The following is a 25,366-nucleotide window of genomic DNA, read 5'->3' on the forward strand; positions in this document are numbered from 1 at the left end:
AGCGAAAGTGAAAAAAAATCAAATTGTTACTTTTATAAAAAAAATTAATGAAAAAATTGGCACAAAACCCAAGAAAACGGCAGTATTGACGAAGTTGAAGCCCCATTCAAATACATGTAGCTAATTTATATATACTGTCAGTATATAAATTACAGATTCACGTAAATGCATTATTTTTGTCTTAAATAGGCCTACACGGCTTAGGGCTGAACCACTAGCAGAAGACACCAAGTTGATGTTTTATGACCTTTGACATTCTTTTGTGGCGAGTGACATGGTCAGTTCAATTCACGCCGAGTGTCCTTGACAGGTTTAACTCTGCTTCGGTGGTCATGAAAGAATTCAAAAGATAACCTCTGCCCCAACAATCCCAAGAAATTGTCTGAAACTGCTCTTCGGATGATGTATCATAAGAACTCAGTCGTCAAATGATGATAGTCATATAATGACCAAAAGGTTATTACTGACTATATCATTGAAGACTGAGTTCCGCATCTTGTACAAAATCTGAATTTTGATGATTTTTATGATCGTCCGGATGAAAAAAATCACTGAATGGGCCGTTAGTTCCTCCTCTCCTTACACTGGCAATATGGATCAAAGAAAAATAAAGAAAAAATAAAGAAAACAAGAAAAAAAAAAGACAAAGAAAAGAAACAATAAAAGAAAAACAAATATGAAAAGTTCGAACAATATTTGGTTTATAAAATTAATGTGACCGTGATGAGGCTCGAACTCACCACCTTCCGATTTAAAGTTCGAAGCGCTAGTGTACCAAATTCTGATGCCTTACCAAGTGAGCTGTGCTCCTGAGATACGAAATAAAAATAAAATAATACACTGTATACCTGCTTGTGTCGGTAATTGATTTGCTCAAATTCCATAATGGTACAGTGCAACAGAGCAAAAATGCCCAAAATTTAAAAGCTATATAATTTATGACCACTATACACTACACATAAAAATACTAATACAAGGGAATTTCAACGTAAGAATCCAAACAATTAAGTACCAACATGCACAGCTTTGTCCTTTTGGGTTTTTAACAAAATGTTATCAAACCTCTACTGTGATTGGCAGCTGCACAAGGCATCTCTTTGATAGCTGATCATGGCCATCCATTCAGCAAGTGGCTACTAACTGACCTTGACAGGCTTGAATGAGCACTGTCATCTGCTACAAAACCATCACATTCTAGGACCTGGTCACTCCATAATGCTACAGCTACAGGGAGCACAGTACTTTGACAATTGAGTGAAAGACTATTATTATTGATTAGGCGCGGATTTTAAAAGTACAGCTCCTATGCGTGTATAGCAAAAAATTGGAATAGAATGTTTGGAATCATGTAACTAAAGTACTAAATGCATTCTGCAAAATACGCTCTGACCAATTTATAAAGCATTTCATTAGCTTTAATTTGACATTATTGTTTGACATATTTGGAATTATAGTAATTAAATCATTAAATAAAATATTTATTAATTAATCAATTATGTCAATTAATTAAAAATTTAATGCAAATATGCATATTTTCTCTGACAGAATTGTAGGATTTGACAGAGCCATCTTTTTTGTAAGTTTGATTCTTATAACATACCGGTATCGTATTGCGTCCCGTTAAACAAGATATTCCTGAAAAAAATTGGTGTCAGTTCCAATTTACAATGTAATTATTATTTGAATGTAATGTTAAAGATGGTTCCGAAAAATGGCCAAAAGCAATTCGACAAATAAAAAAAAATAGGCAAATGTGGTGACTAATTTGCATATCTTGCGACAAAAATTGCATCGGATCTTACGACTGCCGCTTACCACAACCTCATCAAGTTACATCCCTATACGTCTCACCAGTTCGAAATGGCAAAAAAACAAACCCACCCAAAAACAATTTTTAAGTTAAATATGCAAATTAGCTACCTAATTTGCGCCAAAAATTGCATCAAGTCTTAGGGCAGCCACTTACCACCACCCTACCAAGTTATATCCCAATACACCTCACCAGCTCCGTGAAACTGCCGCTTACCACAACCTCATCAAGTTATATCCCTATACGCCTCACCAGTTCTTCGAAATGGCAAAAAAAAAAAAAAAAAAAACTATTTTTAAGTTAAATATGCAAATTAGCTACTTAATTTGCATATTTTGCATAAAAATGCATCAAGTCTTAGGGCAGCCACTTACCACCACCCTACCAAGTTAAACCCAGATACACCTCACCAGCTCCGAGAAAGTAACCTGGAAGCCAAAGGCATTTAAAAACAAAGTTCACACAATACAAATGTATAAGACCCCATTATAGCATAAGGCAATTTATAAGAGTTTTAAATGATTTTAAATGTGACGTATACAATTTGTCTATAACACAGGGAGATATAAAATGTAGGGATTTGGGTAGTTTTTGTTCAATTTTCACAGAAATTGAAGGATATTGACCTTTGTTTTTGTTTGTCTGTTTACCGCTGGGTCGCTGAAACAAAGAATTATATTAATTAAATCACCTAATTTATAATTAATAAAGGACAAAGAAGGATAAAAGCAAAAGTATGCTTCATTTAGTTAAAACAATAGTAACATCCCTGTTGTGTACAAAAATATAACTCTATACGACAATGCAAATCAGGATCAATTCATGGACTAAGTGCACAGGGAAATGTTGAGTATGTAAATTAAATGGTACAGCCAAAATGCCAATGGGTATGTAATTTAACTAGAACAGCCTTAAATTGATATCGATATTAACATTGACGTCACAGATTCGATTTGTCACGTGATCGTCAAACCTGTACTAAAGGTGTCAGTTCTGCAGGAATTATAGTTGCAGAAAAAAATACGCGTACAGGACACACATACGCACACACCCCCACCCAGAGGATCGTACCGTTTTACAATCTTATAACATTCATTGGCGCTAGTAGTAGTAAATTTCAATTTTCTTTGCTTTACCTTGTTCACTTGTTCTGCTCAAAATTAAAAGGGGACATATCTAGCTGACAGTAAAAGCTTTATGGAAATTATGTTTAACTATTTGCTTAAACAGCACAAAACAGATAAAGCAGACAAATTTACTATACATAGGCCTATACATGTATGGTATCATGCCAGGGACTGTTTAAGAATATAACATTAGATTTATGATATTTACTTCGAGGACTGTTATTTATCAAAATGTGAAAAATATCAAATTTTAATAATTTGTCATAAAATTTGTATTATATCGTGAATTTCAAACAATGAAATTTATTTGATATCAGAAAGACATTCTTCGTATTCAGAATGCAATTCGATATGTCTGATGTGCTCTCATGTCCCACAAAAATACTATCGAAACGCTCAAAACGCTCATTCCAGATCCCTTAATTTGGTTAATTTTCTTTTCTTGTTTTCTTTCTTTATTTTTCTTTGATTTATATTGCCAGGGTAAGGAGAGGGAACTAAAGGCCCATTCAGTGATTTTGATTTTTTTTCATCCCGACGATCGTAAAAATCATCAAAATTCAGATTTTGGATACTAGACTGCGGAACTCAGTCTTCAATGATAGTCAGTAATTTTTATATTTTGGACATTATTATATGACTATCATTTGAGGACTGAGTTCTTATGATCCGAGGAGCAGTTTCAGATAATTGCTTGGGATTATTGGGGCAGAGGTTATCTTTTGAATTCTTTCATGACCACTGAAGCATAGTCAAACTTGTCAAGGACACTCGGCGTGAATTGAAAGACCATGTCACTCGCCACAAAAGAATGTCAAAGGTCATAAAACACCCGACTTTTGTGTCTTCTGCTATCTAAAGTAAAGGCCTATGGCTGATTTTGTACCTTTCGTCATTCAGGTTGTCATAGATGTGCTAACATAGCTTGCTAGTGCAGTGGTTCTGCCGAAAACCGTGTGTCTAAGACAAAAAATAATGCATTTACGTGAGTCTGTAATTTATATACCGGTACTGACAGTATATAAATTAGCTACATGTATTTGAATGGGGCTTCAACTTCGTCAATACTGTCGTTTTCCTGTTTTGTTTTTTTTGCCATTTGTTTTTCATCCAAAAAATTTATAAACGTAACAATTTGATTTTTTTTTCACTTTCGCTGGGATCACTGAATGGGACTTTATAGACAAATCCAAATTCACGCATTCCTATACCTTAATGGCTGCCAAAGTTGGGTCCCCGTCGGCTCAATCTCACATAAAATGTGAAATAATGCGGCCTTGGAGGGTATTTTAAACTGCATTCTATCACCTGTGTTACACGTAGACAAAAGAATATTGACAGAATACCACACAAAAGAATCTAACATCGGTATTTAAGATGCTTTAATCCACCCAATTGGGCAGTCACTACACCAGTGTGGTGCATGCGGGGACCCGTCATGGCCGACCAAATCCTGACCATGACTTGGCTCGTTGGATTCGTCTATAGCGCGGATTATTCAAAACTTGTTTTTACCTACTGCTATATAATATTAATCCGATTATTACATAACTTTGCCAGCGTATTCAAGACATAGGTTATGTAGGGATAAACTGTACATGGGTATAGAAGCCCTGCATGCTTTTATCGATTGGCTCCAAACAAAGGATTTGAACCGGTGTCCTTCACCGTAATCACGGCGCAGTAGCCTACAATCCATTCAATCAAATGTTGTCAGTGTGCGAGACGAACGATGTATAAATCTGGAGGTCACATCATCACTTATCATGCTTATTGTAAAAAGTTTGTCCAATGCATATACTGTGTGTATTGTTCCCGGGTATTGTCAATACAGTCAAGCAAACAGGTATTATATTTTGAAAAGGCCGCTATAGTATATTCACAGGGGTGTCTTGAATGGCCAATCATATGGGACATAATCAAATTGCAGTGACTGCTTCCTTTGTTACCACATGTCAGTCATCTTGTGATTATTGGACCATGTAAACCTGCAAAAAACGAGCCAAAGTGCAGGCCCTATGCTTGCATCAAATTTCATGCCCTAAATTTCATTTCCGCGTATTAGCAATTGCAATTTTGCTACCCTTTTTTCCCCAATTGTTCATGTTTTTGACACCTTAAACACGATACGCGCGTGTCGTGCCTACCCACGAAAAACTACGCGTTTTTATTATCGCCGATGGTGTACAGGCCACAATGGTAGTGACCCCCTCCCCCTGGAAAGAAAGTAAGCATTATATATAGACCGTATCGAATAAACTCAAGCGGAACGGTATAACAATTGAAACGGCAGCCACGTTGGTTCCAAGTTTTAAGTGACAGAGGGACAGGTGTCTAGTTTGATTCCAAAACCATTCATACCTATCACATGTTTTATTGTATTATCGTGAGAATTGTGGTACCTTATGGTGAACAGAATTTTATTTAAATGAGGACGAGTGACGTAGTATTCGATAGGGTCTATAAAGCCAGTGAAGTTGATAAACAGACATACTGCCTAAATATGCTAAAAGTGTAAATTATCTAATTTGCCAATTTTTACCTTAGTTTAGATTATTTATATTATATGATCAATACACCATAGACCAGTGTCTATATGTATATGGGTTAAGTCCATGTCAAAACAGACTGAGTGTACACCCACCCTCTTGGATTATGCTCTCCTTTGGCTCAGGGGTACCTTTCATGGACCCCTAGGTGAGGTCACAAGAAAAAAATTCAAATTCAATTTCGTTTCCGAATGGCGGGCCATCTAAGTTTGGTGACCTTGACCAAAATTGGGAATTTAAGGTGTCCAAATGACAAAGCGCTCTCTTTGAGAGGCATTTTCTTCTTAATTAAATCAGTTGTAACCCTCTTTTTGAATGTGGTCACTCACTGGCTGTGTCTGAAATGCCTAATGCCAAAAAAGATTGATTTCGGAATTTCGTTGGGATTTCAGAGGGGGTCAAAATCAGCACTTCATACTGTTCAATCAAATTATCTTTGATTTTGAAGGACCCATGATAATGCCACAGTGCACTTATAGGTCCTAATTATGTTCAGAATGGATTAACCATGTGCCAATGTCTATGAGCAATTCAAAAAAAGAGAAATTTCTAGACCCCCTACGGAATTTTAGGCCCCCCTAAAGTGGTTCAGCCACAAATGGCGCTTAAAATCGGCAAATTTGACACCTAATAACTTTAGGTGTACACCAGATATGAATTCTAGCCTTTTGCATCTGAAAGAATGTAGTCTTATCTTACTAGGAACATAAGATTTGTTTTGTATTTTTGTGTTTTGATACTTTCAAAAGGTCGTTGACCTATGAACATTTTTCGTCATAGCGCCCTCCTGAAAGATCTGACACATAACAAACTATACATTTTTGGAATCCTCATGACCATACGAGTAATTTGATATATTACTTGACATAATTGGGAGCATTCTGAAAATTTGACCCCCCATAACCTGTACTTTGCATGTTTATCGTTGCCAGGAAGTGCATTTTTGACCCCCTTAAAAATCCATACAGAGGATTAGAAAGTAGTTTTTTCTTATTACTTGACTCAAGAGCAACTTGAAATATCAGGATAAATAATACAAATGGCTATAAAGTGATCAAAAATATAAAAAAATATCATACTAAAATTGGCATTTTGTACCGTATCCTGTATGCATGGTATGTTAGGCAAAAATGACTATTTTTGAAAGCGTCAACTTAATACTAAAACACAAACAATACAAAACAAATCTTATGTTCCTAGTAACATTAAACTACATTCTTTCAGATGCAAAAGACCAGAAATTCATATCTGGTGTACACCTAAAGTTATTAGGGGTCAAAATTTGCCGACTTTAAGTGCCATTTGTGCTTGAACCACTTTAGGGGTGGCCTAAAATTCTGTAGGGGTCTAGAAATTTCTCTTTTTTTAATTGCTCATAGACATTGGCATATGGTTAATCCATTCTGAACATAATTAGGACCTATAAGTGCACTGTGACATTATCATGGGTCCTTCAAAATCAAGATAATTTGATTGAACAGTAAAGTGCTGATTTTGACCCCCTCTGAAATCCCAACGAAATTCCGAAATCTATCTTTTTTGGCATTAGGTATTTCAGACACAGCCAGTGAGTGACCAAAAAAAAAAAAAAGAGGATCACAACTGATTCAATTAAGAAGAAAGTGCCCATCAAAGAGAGCACTTTGTCATTTGGACCCCTTAAATTCACAATTTTGGTCGAGGTCACTAAACTTTGATTGCCCGCCATTTATAAGCTAAATGGAATTTGATTTTTTCTTGTGACCTCACCTAGGGATCCATGAAAGGTACCCCTGAGCCAAAGGAGAGCAAAATCCAAGAGGGTGGGTGTACACTTAATCTGTTTCGACATGGACTGACCCTATGGTCTATGATTACACAGACTTATTTTTATTTTTTTGGTGTTGCAGTATTAAATAACAATTTGTACTGTTATGTTTGTATGATAAGCTGGTCACACACTTTTGCCTGTTAAATATCAAATTTATTTTATATTGGAGAGGATGTGTATATCAACATAAAAGTAGGCATATTGACCTATATTTGAAGTAAGGTAGAAAGTGTAAATATGGTTATGATGGTTCATTATACAATTGATAGAAGAAAGAAGAATGCTATTTGGCTAAGGTAGTCACATTATTTTATTTGGGGGCGGGTGCTGCCACTGGTCTCTATCTCCATCTCTATAAATATATATCACACAGACATAAAGGACACTTCACTTCAAAATGTTTAAGAAATTTTACTGACATTTATTACACAACATTTTGCCATGGTTATTATTACAACCAGTTGCTTTATACATAATGATCAAAATGCAAGTAATATTTTGACACTCTGAAACCCAATTTAATGTATTAATATATCACGAACTGATAATAATGTACATTTACAAAAGAAAATTGGTATGTGTCATTCTTTACTCGTTATTTACAACAATATCTAAACCAACCATAGAGATTACACCAAGAGAGCTCAGATTCCATATAGCCATAATGTAATGCTATGGAAAATCCACCATATTGGATTGCTACCAAAAAGTGTACATGTACCTCCAGAATTTTTTACGAAGGAGGAAGGAAAGAATCCTGATTGTTATTGGTACTATTGCGAGTACTACTTAACACTGCTTAACATGATTGATGAACATGATAGATTACAAACAAGCATACACTACAGAATTAAAGTTTGATGGGTACATGGATCAACTACTTGCCCCTCCATATGAGGGACATGCAAACTTGGCGACTAAGCTCTCCCTATGTATAACATCTTAGAACCAACCTATATTATGTGATATGATCAAGCAAAATGAGATTTGTCTTGTTTCGCCCTTTATTCTTATCTCAAATTAACCTTCTTACATTATGAGAAACTCCTTTAAATTGGCTTCATGGCTGTAGACTGGCCCCCAGTCTCGGTTGAGTTCCATCTCTGGATAATGTAACAATAAATAATTACGTAATGCCCTATGAAAAAAATGCCAACTCCCCCCCTTATTTTCTTCAATGCCAAAAACCCATTCCTCTTCATCCACAAATCGACGCCACTAATTACACCCACCACAGTCAACCATGCAGCAATATAGAAATATACTCGTATTATAAGTGAACGCGAAAGTCCATTGGCGCTGATTCGAGACTGGTCCAATCTGTTAGAGATCTCACTTCCAAATATTCGTTCAATGAAGCACGGTGATTCCGATGTCAATTACGAAAGCCCCGCCCCAGTTTCAATTCAAATATGGTAGCACAAAGCTATGCGCGGGATGTGACTTAAGATCGGATGGGACACTTGTCAACAACTGAGAGGTATTGAGCTCAAGTGGCACGCGTCTGATAGACCCATGGTACGCGCAATAATAAAAAGGCAACCACTCGACTCGGACTTAGGCCTATTGTCCATATTATGTACATTATCGCGGCGGTTTGCAAATGTTTGCACATTATTTAGCTAGGGAAGCCTTTTCAAATAGCCCCGCGCGGCCAAGCTGCGTTGATTGGTCGGATACAATATCGTTGTTTAGTCGCTTACACAAGCGTTAATGTAGTGAAAACATGGACGTGGTATATAGAAAGATTGCGTGACTCCAAATCCGTAAAGTGAACTTCCAGCAGTTTGTGGGAGCTGGAAGTCAAATTGCCTACAGACTGGGAGGGTCCGTGTATTGGGTTGATTTTTAATGCTATGTAATCTACATTACCAGTCGTTCTCCACGGACCCGAGGGAGGGTCTATCATGGCTGTTGAGAATAACTTCTTGGCTTTTGACAAGTATGAGTGTTTATGTCACCATCATACAGACAAAGCAAGTGACACAGTTATATGACCACCTTTCAAAATCAGTATTTCAAACAATACCTCATGTTGCTTGATCACAACTGGTAAATGAAATATATTTAGTTTATTGGGTCAAGTGACATACAGTAGGTACAAGTATCCTTATTGTTAGTTTCAGATCCTCATAAATCAAAGTAATATCTGAAATACAATAAATTTGACCTATATTATATATAGGTTACAGTAGCTCAACATGTAACTGCCATCTCAAGAACAAAAAATATAAAATGATAAAAAATACAAACCACAGACTCAAAAGAAATTAAAGACACTAATAACACTAATTCAATTAATTATACAAGGATGGCATACTATACACACATTTCCAGGCTGCTGATGCTTTTTTTTTTTTACATTTTCTAAAATTTATTAAAATAATGTAAGTTTACAGCTTTTTATGAATGTTTCGGTCTATTTAGATTATTGGTCACCACGATGTCAAGAATTAAAACTTCTACTTTCATAAACCGAAATTTCATGAGAATCTAATTCATTGTTTCACAGTAAATACATTCCACTGCTATTTCAGCAACCAGTTTGATCTGTCAGTGTTATTACCCCATATTTAGTAATCTTTTTGTCGCTCTCAGCATAGCACGTCAAACATTCAATGCAGAATTACACACATTTCACTTATCTGGATTTTTTACATATCCATCCAATGCTTATTCAATTATGCTTATTAAATACAGGATACAACTGCAACAGTGCCATAGGTTTTGTCATCAAAATACATTGCTGATGTCACAACTCGGCTTCTTTCCCCTTATTTTCCTTTTGTTTTATAAGAGAAGTTTAATTATCTGTCTAATCTACCCACGACTCCCCACGCATAGTTACAATTGGTTGTTTTTTAGATCAATAGCCTAGCGTATCCTTTTTCTTGGTTCACATCAGTGACATATACACGGCGACACAATCATATTAAATGGATACTCTTTCAAGTTACAGATACAAATTTCCACCACACGTCTCCACACTAGCCTATTGTGGTTAGCCTGCATCTAGCTCACGGCATTGTAAGTTGAAATGCCACACTCATCTGATGATTTAAATACACTTGGAATTTGAGTATTTGATTTCAGTACTAGTCTTTTGAATTTTTTTACTTACAAAATAGCGTAACAATACCATTCATTTATCCTGTGTATATCCATGACCCTTGGCATTCACTATTTAACTTATAAATGGTAACTTATTAATGGTAAATTGCCGGGTAAATTGCCTCCAGTTCAATCAATACATACTTTTTGCCAAATCCGACTCTGTGAAATAGTACTTGATGTACCATGAGCCTCAAACACTAGTCAGAGATTACACATACAGTAATTAGGAGATTATGTCCAATTTAACATTTATGCTCTTAATAGGAGGTGTGTAACCCTGACTAATTAAATGAACAGTGCTCTCAATAAAATTCTAAGCACGTTGAACAATTTCACATTTTGTGATTTGCCAGACAATTATATTGCAATTCTACCACTATAATGATAAAGATACTTCCATAAGTTTGCATTTCAAACTGAAAAACAGGTGTCAGATGGTATTTTATAACAGACTACAGATTTAAGAAGGAAGACACTTAAAAAAATAGTGAAATAAGCAGACTAGTTTCCGTAAAATAAGCCGACAGGTTTCATGCCTACACTTACACAGTGGAGTGATATTTTTCCTTTCTGGATAATGGTACCACTACTCATCTACTAGGCCTATAGTCTGTCCCGTCTCCAGTTGAGTAACGCCATGTTGGATTTCACAGTGGCAGATCTGAATCCGGCACTAAACTAATCCCACAGGCGTATATACACATGCGTAGAAGGGTGATTTGCTCACACCGCGTAAACGCACCGATTCAGATCTGCAACTGTAAAATCCAACATGGCAATACTCTCAACTTATGACGAGACACGCTATACCAAGAAGTATTACACGCTCCATCAAATTAGGTATTATAACCTATGTATAAAAGGAAAACATCTTACTTAATAGCACATAAAAAATCATGCACATGTTACTGTAACAATATGATATATACTACATACTTAAGTTACAGGTGTGGTGTTCAATTACACTTACAATTATGCCTAGAGGGTTCTTAGATCTTGATTGAGTAGCTATGATGTGCTTGTACAAGGGAACGTGATCCGTAAACAGGTCTATAAATGGGGAAAATTACCTCCTTTGCTAAAGATGATTAAACTGAACCAATTTCCTATCATGTCCAGGATTTTTGCAGACAGAAACATAGAATAAATGAAGCTTGACTCCCAGATTGTTTTGAACCTAATTTTATGCAAACAGTAGAGTGAGTGGGGGTGTTGGAAGCAGAGGTGCTTAAACAAATGTAAGTTGCAAAAGTTCTCCGGGTGCTGCTAAGTAGGGAATGGCTAGATTTAATAGGGATTCAATCATGAACTGTTGTTCATCACCGTTTAACAACAATGCATCCGCGTCGTCTGCAGACGCACCGGACGTGAGTTGGAAAACGGTGATGAACAACGGTGAAATATGATTTCAACAAAGAAAACAAGCTAAAGATCATCTAATTCACATGATTATTTCATAAGAAATGTCAGGTAGTCATTGCCACAAAACCTTACAAGATGATTAGTGATTTCTCTGTTGACATCAGCAATAAAACTACAGAATAAAATGTTTAGCTGCTACTTAAAACTGAATTCACAAGTAACAGGCATGATGAATTGTACGCGCTCATGCGTAACGCATATAAGCACTTCCGTTAACTTGCATTTGCATACACACTACTTCAAAAGTGTAGATTCATCACCAATTTACAACACTTGGCTCCTGTACAAAAGTATAGGAAGAGTTGTTGAAATTAGGATGAATACTGTACGTACTTGTTCATTATCAAAATATTCAAATATGCCAATTTTTAAATATTTAGTCCAAAAATTTAATTTCTTATAACCAATGCTTACTTCTAAGCGGTTTTTAAGTGGTTTTTAATTGACATATCTAGAGTATGCCATACATCATGTAAATTAATTGTAAACTAGTAGCAGTAGAGAGATTTTGAATTGACATGCAGAAGTTAACATTGGCGTAAGAAATCGCATTCTCTCAAATAATACAAGGATTCCCTGCTTCAATAATTCCATAATAAAATTTACATTGCAATGTTTAAAGTGTTTACGTCTGACACAACTGCTGAAATGTTTCATTCTGATTTACATTATAATTTTTTCTTGTCGAAAAATGGCGCACAGAAACTTGTGTCCGCAACAAAAATAAAATATGATACAATCAAACAAAATGAGTAATTTGTTTAACAAAATTAATTTCATTATTTTAATTACACATTGATTCCTATCTTACAGGCTACAACATGTTGAAATTCCCATCAAAATTGGAATATTGGTTCAAGAGATACGGTGGTTTGCATGTTACTGAAATAACCTTCTTTCTTTGGTCATATCTCACAATCAATATTAGTGATAAACCATTTATTTTGTTTGACCATATCATATATATGGACCTTGGGCTAGTACTCAGATACACTACACATATCTTCTTTCCCAATGTGATACAGCTCCCTCTCGGCTATTCTCATTGCAGACCGTAGAATTTGAGACTCCTGTCCATGCTCGATGATGCAATGAAGCGAAGCATGCTGACCAAATTTCACTCCTGTGGTCATGTCTGTGTGATCTGAGGTGATTGATTTTAAAAAAAGAGAGCGGAAGAGAGAGAAAATATATAGATTAACAAGTGAATTGTGTGTGGCAACACCTTAAGGGATCGGATAATGTTTGCACAGTATTTTTTGTGGGACACAAGAGCACATCAGACACATCAAATTGCATTCTGAATACGAGGAATATACTTCTGATAGCAAAAAATCAAAATTATGTGATATCAGAAAGACATTCCTCGTATTCAGAATGCAATTTGGTTTGCCTGGTGTGCTCTGAGGCCCCATAAAAATACTTTACAAATGTTGCTATCTGATTCCTTAATGTCAACGTTTTTTGTGGTAACAGGTGGAAACATCAAGGCTTAGAACCAGAAAAGGCCATGCCCATCTGCAAATCAGGCAAAGCTCACAATTCAAGATGTACTGGATATAATTTACCTAAAAATAAATCAAAGATCTTTTTTTGCTATTTTTTTATGATTTTTCACAGATTAAAACTCATTTTTCTCAAACTGATATATGCTGGAGATAGCCAGTTCTGGTTCTTAATAAGCCCTCAATATGCATATAAGACCACACCATACATAATTCTTAGAGAGGAAATATATATTACTAAGTGATTAATTTGCAAACAATTCATACATATTTCCATCATCCAAATACAAATTTTGTTCAATTTACATTTATTTTGAATCTGTTGCATTTATGCAACAAGCATACTGAATATTGATTTATTAACTCTTGATATGTTCTTTTCCCAATTGTATTGAAACTGATAGTTGTTAGTGATTATGTCACATCTCACAGGCAGTTTATTTCCCATGAAACATCCATTGAATTCTCTTTCTTTATGCTACATGACACTTTACGCTTCTCATAGTGTCACAAAATCACTTCATGTTAATTCCCTTCGGCTTAACATGACTTGCTCTGTTTTCCCAATACTCTTTTACAATATCAGCAGTTGCTTTGAGAATTGGCTACTTAACATTTAACATACATGTCATTGTCATGCACACGACAAAGCTAAACAAACTGATCTGTCATCAACAGACAATGATATTCGCTGTCAATAAAGTCTGAGAGGATTTCAAAAGTAGATTGCTCATGATTCATTATTATTTTATAATTGCCAATATATTCTTTGCTTTAACAGTGGCCACATTCACATTGTAGAATGTGGAAAAAATACACATTCCCTGTGTAGGTTATTCTTTTGAAAGCCCTAACCCTAACCCAACCCATGTTTTTTTTTGGCTATCGGAAGGAAAGAAGAAACAAAAAAGGAGAAGATGAACAAAAAGTCACTTGGTAGTCAAATAGTGACACATCAGCCTGCAACCTGTCACAACTTTTACTTATGCCAAAGTTACTGTTTGCAGACCTACAACCAGCATTTACAGGGTTGAACCTGAACTTTTCAGCCAGGCTGGTAATTGTTAAAGGTAACTGGCATGATGACAAAATAGGTTTCCCAGACAAATTATTTATACCAATCTACATTTGTGGCATACCACATAGGTAAAAACCTCCCAAATGCACTTGCTTGATAGCAAAGTTACCCACAAGAGGCATCCGAGCTGGTGTCAAGCAACAGCCCTGAATCCTAGCAACTGCTTGTATGCTACAACCTTCCTTTACTTTTATAAATGTAACATCTCAGCTGAGAAGGTTAAAGGAACTGGACAAAAACAAAAGATAGCAAACCCCTAGAGCATCACGCAAGAAGGAGAACAATGACATCATTTCTGACTTAGAACTATCAAATAACAAACAACTACACAGTCCATAGAGTGACCAACGTCTTATAACTTTTAAGACTATGAGTACATCAAACATTTCACCTCAAGGACTAAGGGTTTGGACTGACACAGCATCAAGTTTAGCTTGAGAAGTTGGCTAAAACTACAAAATTAACATGATATGCTGATAGTTTTATGGTGTTATTTTGTCTGTGTCAAACATCTGCCAAACAAGTCAATCAAATAACTTGATGGAATCTTTTCATGGACATATTATAAGTTTTTGATGGACTAGTACCATCTTACCATTAATCTCATTGATGTTAATGGGCACCATCATCGTAAGTGAACTCCTAAGATGTTCAGCCTATTCTGCGTGAACACGTCTTGCGTTCCACATTGCTGTCATCTTGACACTATCACCATAACAACCTGAAAATGTGTGCCCTAAACCACTCTATTAATAAGGCAAAATTCACAATGTTTCTAACAATGCATACACCTTTCACTCTTACTTATTGAGTAGACAACACAACATGGTCTATTGCCAAGTGAATGGCAAGGTTAATCGATGCCATACCGTAGTAAGCTCACAGCTAGCCACAAGCCAGCCACAAGCCATCCGTGAATCTTTGTGAGGCCACAAAATCAGGAATTAGAGTTATGTTTAGTTATTCTACTTTCTTCTCCCCACATATTTTGACAACACAACATGGTTTATTGCCATGTGAATGGCAAGGTTAATCGATTCCATGCCTTAGCTAGCTCATGGCTAGCCACAAAAGCAGGAATTAAAGTGATATTATCTGATTTTCTTCTGCCTTACAAGGTAATCAATCAGCAATCACAAGATTCCCCTGTTTTGGCTGTAAAAAACTAACAGTTGTTCAAGGTTTCTGACCAATAATATTTGTAGGCTCTGCATGTACCCCAATGACACCAAATAACCCTAGACTATCTATATCCCCAAAGGTCCTGAGCACCTCTGAAGAACTGCAGATAAAGTATTTAAAAATAAAATTGAGACAATAGCTTCAAATGCCAGTTGAACTGTGACTTTTGACCTACAACATCCAAGTGACGTGACGTGGATAGCGGTCATAACCTTTGGAGAATTTTAGAAACCATAAACAAAATAAAATTATAATAATCAGCATCAAATAAACCCTAGATGACCTTTGACCTCAAGTTCATGAGCACTGGGTCTGAGGGACCCCACCCAAGGCATGTCCCCCTAAAGTTACATTGTTGCATGCAAAAGGAAACTCATCCCCCTAAAGTTACATTGATGCATGCAAAAAGAAACTGATAAAAAATTCCCTGCTTCACTTTTCCAAGATTTATTAACCAACCAATCATCAGAAACTCATTAGTAAGTTTATAACAGACAATCATAGCAAATGGAAAAAGCAAAGCTAGATGATTTAAGGTTGGTCAACCTTTTCTGTGTTATTTAAACCTAATTATACTATTCCCAACTGTTGCAGGCTATTTTAAATAACTCCCACGTAATCGATACTTTGAGCTCACCAGTTATTCACATCCATATTTGATTATCACAATACAGAAATGAGAAATTCACTTTACTTCAACCATTGCATCCAGGAAGAATAACATGATCATTATGCATTTTTATCCCAACTCCTATATAATAAAGAGAGAAGTTGTGTCCAAAATAAAACAGCAGCCAGTTTTTGAAATACAGGACAACACAAATGTACTTTCAAACTGTATGTCCCTTTTTTATTTATTTAATGGAACCAAAACTTGAAACCACAGTTATTGCAGTTTGGTTATAACTGAATTAGAATGTTCATGTGAGACAGGTTTTTATAATTTTCAGTCCACTTTCCCAGTTGACCTCAAATCATCAGGACCATCACATAGTGGCGTATCGTAAGGAAAGTTTCAAAAGATGATTTGGTACCACCGACTTCTACTCAATCCCCTGATAATTACTACAAGTTAATACGCTAACAAGTTTTAAACAAAACAAAAAAACCCTTAACTTGAATTTGAACAACAGACTCAGATTTATTGGGTAACCATACCTGCCAACATTGTAAAAATAAAAATCTGTACAGGGTGCGCGCCCGGGTGCGCGCGACCCGGGGCGCGCGAAGCACGCATTCACCCGTAATCGTGCATACTTGCCAACCTTTGGAACTAAGGTCGGTGTCTAATTAGAGTGAAGCGAGAAGCGAAACAAAACTTTGGAAAAAAGATTCACAGGTAATTTGAAAAAAAAAAAAATTACAGTTTGTTATCCTTAATATGTTAACCATTAACTAGTGTTTACATCTTCATGTATCACATATTATAGATGCATTGGTTTTCCATGCATTTATAATATGTGCTACATGAAGAGGTAAAAATTGGTTAATGGTTTGCATATTAAAAATAACAAACTGTAATTTGTTCGTAATTTTTTCCAATTTTTTTTAAAAATGAACTGTGAATGATCCTTATGATCCTAGCACTTCAGAATAGGTCCAGTGGTTCTCCGAAGTTGCCAAAAACTTTGAATTTTTTTTTTTTTTTTGCATTTTCAAAAATCGGATTTTTCCGATTTTTGTGACCTTTGACCTCAAAAATCGGAACGAATCCGATTAAATCGGAACGGTTGGCAGGCATAGGTAACATTGTGGAAATGAAAAACTAAACCCCACGAATAAGTTAGAGCCATAATTTTTTTTAAAGGAAAACCTACATATTCTTTTGCTTTTCTAACAAATGAAAATCTGCAATTTATCACAAGCATTTGTTTTTGGTAATACATGCTGTTAGATTGTATGCTTAGGTCAGTCAAATTATCAAAATAAACAAACAATATTTGGTTAAAATCCAGGTGAACTTTTAAAGGTTAATAACTGTATTTGGAGGGCATTTTGCCTTTGGAACTGAGGAATATCCCGAGGGGCGCAATGCTCGACATTTTACCCATGCAAAGTTATTAACCTCATTTATAGCCATCACTTTCATCTTTTCACTTTACAAAATAACACAGGTACAATTTTCCTCAAAAGCAAACATTTTTTATGTTTTGCTTTTCCAAAAATCGATCAGGCTAAAACAGGACGACCAATAACAGAAGTTCGAATCACAATATCTGTGCAAATATGGTAGCGCGCAATCCATATACATTGGCCAGCACTCTCGCAATTTGTTCGACGCACAACACGGCGCGTGCGGAGGTTACTAACATTTACGCTGACGGCACGCAGGTCCACTGTCAAATATTAGTAACCGTGTTCAGTGTTTGCGTTTTGGCAAATAAAAATGATTGAATCGCGTATATTAATGAGGTTATGAATAAGTTTTAAATCAGAAAGAAAGGAAAGAAATACAAGCACAAAATACAGGTTGTACAAATTTAAATTGGAAAGTTACAAAACTGAAAAATTATAGATCTAGTATGAGTGGTATTGATCCGACAAAATCGTTTACTGATCACATCCATATTGCATGAATTTCCAACTGTGGATCATCAGGCTCATTAATTAAGCCTTAACTGAGTTTGTTCGTTTCCTATGTCGGCAAAATTGCTTTTGTAAATTGCATTGAATGATGTATGCAATTGGATATGTACGGAGGCTTATTCATTCAAGGAAACCAGTTTAAGTTGGATTACAATCAATAGTCTAGTAAGTATTTAGCTTTTACAAGAAGAATTATGCAGAAATTACTCACAGCTAGAGGCTACAATATTTATATTTGTGCCATTCTAATGTTTCATTCACTCATTTCTTAATTGTCTGCAGGTACTTATCACTCCTCTACATATTCACTGAATTACCAACCTGTTTAATATAGCAGCTATTTCAGGTCTCACACTAATTGTTTTGAGCAACTTGTCCAATTAGCATGGACTAGACCAGGTGCTATTTTTTTTTTATCTTTCAACAGCCATGATGTTCCTGTCTATGATTTATTAAACATTTTCACACAAAACAAAGATGGCGGATTTTTTATGATTTATTTTTAAACCCAAAGGACAAAAGAGAACACAAAACAACAATGACAAAGACAAAAGGACAAGTTTGCCATGTTATTTTCATCAGTTGCAGAATGAGGAAAAAGGGAAAAAAATTAAATCTAGGGCAAAAATCCTGAAATCAGGAAAAGTCCTGCAAAATTCCACCCAAATTTGGAAGGTGTACGACCATTCATGTTCGGGCATGTTGGAGGGGGGCATGACCTAGCAGTGTTTGCACTCAAATATTGAGACATGTAAAGATGACACACAAGAGGAATTGATTTGGCTCTATAAAGGAGATCCCAATAGGCTTGATATAAAGGCGTAATCTATCGTATGTGCATGATTTTTCTCGAGGGGAAACCCCAAAACCTTTGTTTTGATATATTATTGGCCTTAATTAACTGAAGAACCACAAGACCTATGGAAATAGAAATGCAAACACTGGCTTCCTTGACTCATTTCCTATTGGATCAATGTATTAATTTTAAAAAGTACGCTACAGTATTTCAGTTAGCCTAAATAGCTAAAAAACATTCCCTGCCATCCCATTGGCCTTATATGAACACTTTTAGCAAATTAACAACTTGACACTTGGGCAAGTAATAGCTACGACTTGCCCAGAGCATTCAAACAATTTTAATTGCCTAAGGCAAAATATGAAAACTGGGCTGTTGACTGCTTTGTGCTGTTGACTGCACTGGACGAAAAGGAAATCACTGCTTGATGCAAAATCAACACCCAGTATAATTGTGTTTGAATACATATCTCAGTATCAATATTTATCTAAAAGATATGTTTACCAGATTTGAAGAACAAATATCCATGGATGATACAAGCTGATATTTGTAATGCAAACATTTCCTCACTTTCACAATATATTTTATCTCCCCATGGGAAAACATCTACCATAGTAACAAGTAAGCGTATAATGCACTGAGCCAAGTATAATACTACTTTTTGGAATTGGAATCTGGGATTGTGATCAAATCTTCAATGAACTTGAAACTTTTGCATATGTAAATTATGGCTGATTTTGAAGCAGGCATGTCTCTCATCAACACTGGCTTTGAAATTAAGATGTAAATCACCTCCAATATTCAGGATTGCAATAAAACCACTCACTAGTATGGATTTGTCTCTTTCATGTTTTACTTTTTGAGAGTATTTTGCAAATAACCTTTGCATTGCCCAATTTGGGACTGTTTACTGGAAGTGGGATTTTGATTGACTACTAATTGAATCACGGCATCATCACATTAGAACCTCATTCAGCAAACAAGCTGCGTAGCATCGCGTGGCGTAGGCGGACATATTCTTTTTACGCGATGATCAGGACAAAAGGCCAGTTGGTCAGTGTAAAAGGTCTTTGCAAAATACTGTAGACAAAAAATGAATGAAATGTTCTTTTTTTTACGAGTCGGCTGTGATTATGCTGCAATGAGTCTTCATCCTCTTGCACTTTCTCTGGAATAGGGAATATAATCTATAAATTGTTATAGAACTACAATTGGTCTGCAATACTCAACTATGAGGGATGAAGTGTACTTAATGAAGATAAAGTAGAATAGCAAGTGATATGCTTGCAGTAGCCAAGTTGTATGCCTTGATACCTTCAGTAAACAGTAAATTGTATGATTTACTATCTTCAGTAGACAGCAGTTGTATGCCTTGCTATCTACAATAGACAGCAAGTTGTATGCCTTCAGTAGAAAGCAAGTTGAATGCCTTGCTATCTACAGTAGACAGCAAGTTGTATGCCTTGCTATCAACAGTAGACAGCAAGTTGTATGTATTGCTATCTACAGTAGACAAGTTGTATGCCTTACAATCTTCAGTAGACAACTAGCTCTATGCCTTGCTATCTATAGTAGACAGCATGTTGTATGCCTTGCTATCTTCGGTAGACAGCAAGTTGTATACCTTGCTATCTTCAGGGATGAAGTGTACTTAATGAAGATAAAGTAGAATAGCAAGTGATATGCTTGCAGTAGCCAAGTTGTATGCCTTGATACCTTCAGTAAACAGTAAATTGTATGATTTACTATCTTCAGTAGACAGCAGTTGTATGCCTTGCTATCTACAATAGACAGCAAGTTGTATGCCTTCAGTAGAAAGCAAGTTGAATTCTGTTGGGATGTGAATTTTGGTCCAGGAAGGTGTTCCATGTCAGTGCATTTTGCTGTTGTGTCAGTTGGACAACTGCTTGGTTACTGACATGTTTTTAGAGTAGAGTATTGAAGTAATCCTGTGTGCAATTTTTGTTCATTTTTATGGAGAGGATTTTAAGATATGACCTTGTGAAAAATTATAAGTTTCTTTTTGCGGCCAGTTTATTTATCAAATTTCTAACCTGTAATAAAAAAGCTATTGCGTGCAGGAAACAAATTCTTACCCACAAGAAAGAAACTTGCACTCAATTTTTTTTTCAGGTTTTTATATATTTTTTAATCTCCAAAATTATGTGAAAGGTTTCTTTCATATCATTAGCAAAAAAAACTAAATATAGGTCTGATTTTTAGGTCAAATTCATTTCAACCTAATTCCTTTTTGGGGCATGGGCAAGGGTGTTACTGGACTTGGGTGAGTTTGAATAGTTATAGTAAGGTTTGGGTTAGAGTTTGGGTATGGTTAGGAAAAGCATTAAAAAATAAAATGTTTTTCTTTTTCTTTTCAGGTTTTCTAGGGTAGATCAAAATCCAAAAAGTTTCTTCCTTTTACAAACAAGCTAGATTTCCGCAAAAATCTGGAAAACTGACATCTTATGACCCATAGTTGCAGTTCCATCAAACTCCATTGCATTCTCTGGGAGAAGCAAGATTTTGAACACCTTTGGAAATGACATCATATTACATTTGACCTGTGACATTTGACCTACAACATAGCTTACACAATAGAATACTACTTATGGACACATCAAAATATAAATAAACAAGCAAAATAAATTAACAAATGCATTACTTCATATAAAACCCAGCTCCACAAAATATTTTCATCCATTCATGACCCTTTAGTATGCAGTCTAGACGCATTAATGATCAAAATGCGCTGTCGCCAGACATAAAAACATTATGCTAATCCAAATATCACTAAACAGATTAGAGTCACGTTTTGACACACAGAAAGAATTACTTCCATTAATGAAATCACTTCATTACTGCAGAAATTTCAACAGCCAAATGTAGCCAGCACTTAACGTAAAATGCTTTTGTATCTTAATCAAAAGAAAGGTGTCCCCTTTAACCAGAATGATATAATTAATTCAGGTCTGGTGCCATTTAATTGCAATTTCAATCCGCTACAATCAATAGGCAAGGATAGATCTGCTAGTTTACTGCCTCCAGTGATTCTACTGTCCATTTAATAAAAGCTTTGCTGAACTGACCTGGTAAGAAGCAAAGTGTTTAGAATTTTGCAGTGGGTTAACCCTCTTGTAATGTGATCAACAGAAATCCATAATTCATTGCTTTTACAACTCTCTACCGTGGGTGAATACGAGAAGGAGCAATCTTTGAGTCAATTGAGCGCGGTCAGTTTTGTCCACGATAATGTGTGTATTTAAGTCATCGTATCTGAAAATTGTGTACATACTGGAAAATTCTCTGGCTAATTATTGATTTTCAAATGCATAGGTCCACTGCAACATTCGTTTCATCCGAGCTAAATGGACTCATTTTTCACATGTATTCGTTTCTTACATCTTAGCTCCCAATCACAATCAATCTATACTAAATGTAACTAAAAAAGCCAAAGGCGGTACAAATTCACATTAAGTCTGAAAGAAGGAATGAAGTATTTTGCCTGGGTACATTTTAATGTGAATTTGGTCGGTTGCAATCTTATTACTTAATATATATATGGTTTCATATTGATTCTCATCATGAATTGGTGTGAAATTCAACTTGTGAAATAAGGGTCCCAAAGTCATTGACATGGTGCACTTTAAAGCATATAACAAGATACGTGCATTCACTCATATGAAGGTATGGGCCTGTGTAATTTGGGTGTGAATATAGGGTACAACTTTTTGTACAATTAGTCAATCAATAGCTGCTGACAGGTAAATTACACTTTGCATTACATTTTAACAAGCATTTTACAGCTATAATTACCAATATACACCCAATGTGAAAGTGTCTCACAAAAATGTTGAGATATTAGAGAAAAGTCAGTGGCTCTCTCTAAACCCTATAACTTTGGATCGTAATTTCAAATCAAAAAACTGTTTCTTGGATTAGACGATGTTAGAGAGATCAGGATTGAACTGAATAACTATATTAAGAATAGATTTTACTCTTCCCCAGTTGACTCATTAGCTCAGTTGGCAGTGCACAGACTGGTAAACCAAAGGTTTCAGGATGGAAGGGGCAATATTATATCACTGGCTATCATTCATGTTGTGTGGTGAGAAGTTTTATGAGAATTATATATACTTTTCAACATGTCTGTCTGTTCACAAGATAAACGAAAGTCAATAGCTTCACACTACTATTGTCTGTCCAATTAACTTAGACACCCAGTTTTTGTTACTTATTTGAAAAATATCCACTTTCAAAGCAAGTCATGAAAGAAAAGTGTTAACATTCGCTGAGACCTAACGGGATTTTTGTGTTTCCAAAGCATTGAGTGAGAGTTTACCAGAAATTCTATTGAAATTGGAAGGTTTATCTCAACACTTTAAAAATAATCCGGTAGAAGTTGGGTACCACTATTTTGGAAGGTCTCGTTATACAGATTTGTAGGTATTGTGATTTTGGATAGTGAATGGATGAATAGTAAATTAATTATACTCCTCCCCAAAAATATTTTATAAAAATGAAAAATATAATTCAGTTCATAAAATGCAGACAGTATTTCTAATTGGCATATTTATTCTTAGTGTATTAACTCAGTGATCCCAGCTGTCCCTCAACCAATTACAACAATTTGGCGCGGTATTTGAATCTTGTTCTGTGCATGCTTCATGCTTTTGGCTTGGCCCAATTCCAAGACAATACAAATTGTATGCCCTATGAATGTTCTGATGTTATTGGTGAGGAGTATAATTCACAATACACTCCAGACGAATAGTAACTTGCCCTATCATTTGTTATTATGCAAAAACTGAAATTATTGATTGGCTCCAAACAAAGGATTTGAACCGGTGTCCTTCACCGAAATCATGGCATAGTGCAGTCCATTCAATCAAATATTGTCATCAACCTATTTGATCGTAGTGTATTTGTTATGCGTGTGAGACGACCTCTGGCGGTAGATTGCAAACATGCTTTTGTTGAATGCATTTGAGTAGACCGCCATTATTGTGAATTAGTAAAAGGATCAAAGAAAAAAGGGTGGCATCACTGATCAATATGCATGATTACAATGTTCAAACACCCCTTACTGTAAATAGATTAGCCCATCAAAAGTTTCAAGTCATTAGGAATATTCAGCTGGACCCAGATATCTTGCTGTAAATCGGTCAAAATTGAATAAAAGTAGACAAGGAAGAATATTTTTTCATCGCTTTACTAATAATTTCTGTTAGGTCTGACCGTCTTTAGCAACTTTTCTTTCATGACTTTTTGCTAAAGTAAAAACTTTTCGAAATATATCCTAAAAACCGGGTGTCTAAGTTATTTGGACAGACAATAATGACCAAGCTATGCCATTTGTTCTTGAGTATTTAGAATTGATCAACACAACCCAGTTTTTGAAAATGTTATGAAAACACTTTATAACCTTTAGATAACACTAACATTTAAACATTTCTGGCAATCTTTGTGCCCTTTTTGAAAATGTTATTAGCTGGGAAGTTGGTTCAGAGCACATCACATCCCTTTTTTCCTTCCAGTAGCAGAGAAGTGAATGACAACTCTCACTGGGGACATGCATTGTCACTCTATTCCAAACATAAGTACTCTTCTTATGACGTCATGAATAAACACAAGCTTATTTCCTCCAACATAAAAACTGATGATGTAAGATGTTCCCCCTGTAGACTTCATGATGTCACAAGGATTTCCCAGCTATAAAGGGAGAAATGCATGGTTTGTTTTCATCGTAGGACATCTCTAATCCCACTTGAGCACTCCTACTATATAAAGTAAGCTTAACAGTGAAGTCATTACACACCAAGGGACAACTCACTATAATAGGAGGAACTTGGAGACAATGGTTTGATTTTTCAACCTTGCATTTCAAGCAGTTGCTATCCATAGGCAATGCCATTAGGCATTATCCATTAGGCATCATAACACTTGGACCAAGTATCCTATATTTCCTTCAAATGAACAATTGAAATAAAGGGATGGGACCAAACAGCAAACTGTAAAGGTCCCTATGTGTAGAGACATATAGTTGACCTAAACAAACAAAAGTGTAATTATAGTGCCAAACAGATTTTTCTCCATTACTGGTCTTCTTGTACATTTACAAGACTTGGACATCACTTTATCAGTAGAAATTTTACCCTGATTCCACAGCTGCACATATTATGTGTCCCCATTTGACACATACATGCAAGCATCACCAAACAAGCACATCACATTTTAAGCCACAGTATACTATTAAAGTGTGGACACAAGTGTGGACACATTCCCAAAGTCAATCGCTATGACGGACATACACTTTACAAACATGAAATCACACAATCTAACCAAGACACAACCCATTACAAGAGGCCAGCTCTAAATAGCATTTTGCAC

At 35.7% G+C, this 25,366-nt stretch overlaps 1 protein-coding gene across 1 annotated transcript in view; it reads right to left on the reverse strand.

Moving 5' to 3' along the window:
- Window positions 1-10,357: 10,357 nt before the first annotated feature.
- LOC140155818 (pre-mRNA-processing factor 19-like) overlaps window positions 10,358-25,366 on the reverse strand; it is a 189,091-nt gene continuing 174,082 nt past the window's right edge. The window contains exon 11 of the mRNA XM_072178801.1: window positions 10,358-12,976. Within this exon, the coding sequence (XP_072034902.1) occupies window positions 12,810-12,976 (167 nt within the window). The 3' untranslated portion in view covers window positions 10,358-12,809. The remainder of the gene's footprint in view (window positions 12,977-25,366) is intronic.

This window comes from Amphiura filiformis, chromosome 6, assembly GCF_039555335.1.
Source record: "Amphiura filiformis chromosome 6, Afil_fr2py, whole genome shotgun sequence".
Classification (NCBI taxonomy): domain Eukaryota; kingdom Metazoa; phylum Echinodermata; class Ophiuroidea; order Amphilepidida; family Amphiuridae; genus Amphiura; species Amphiura filiformis.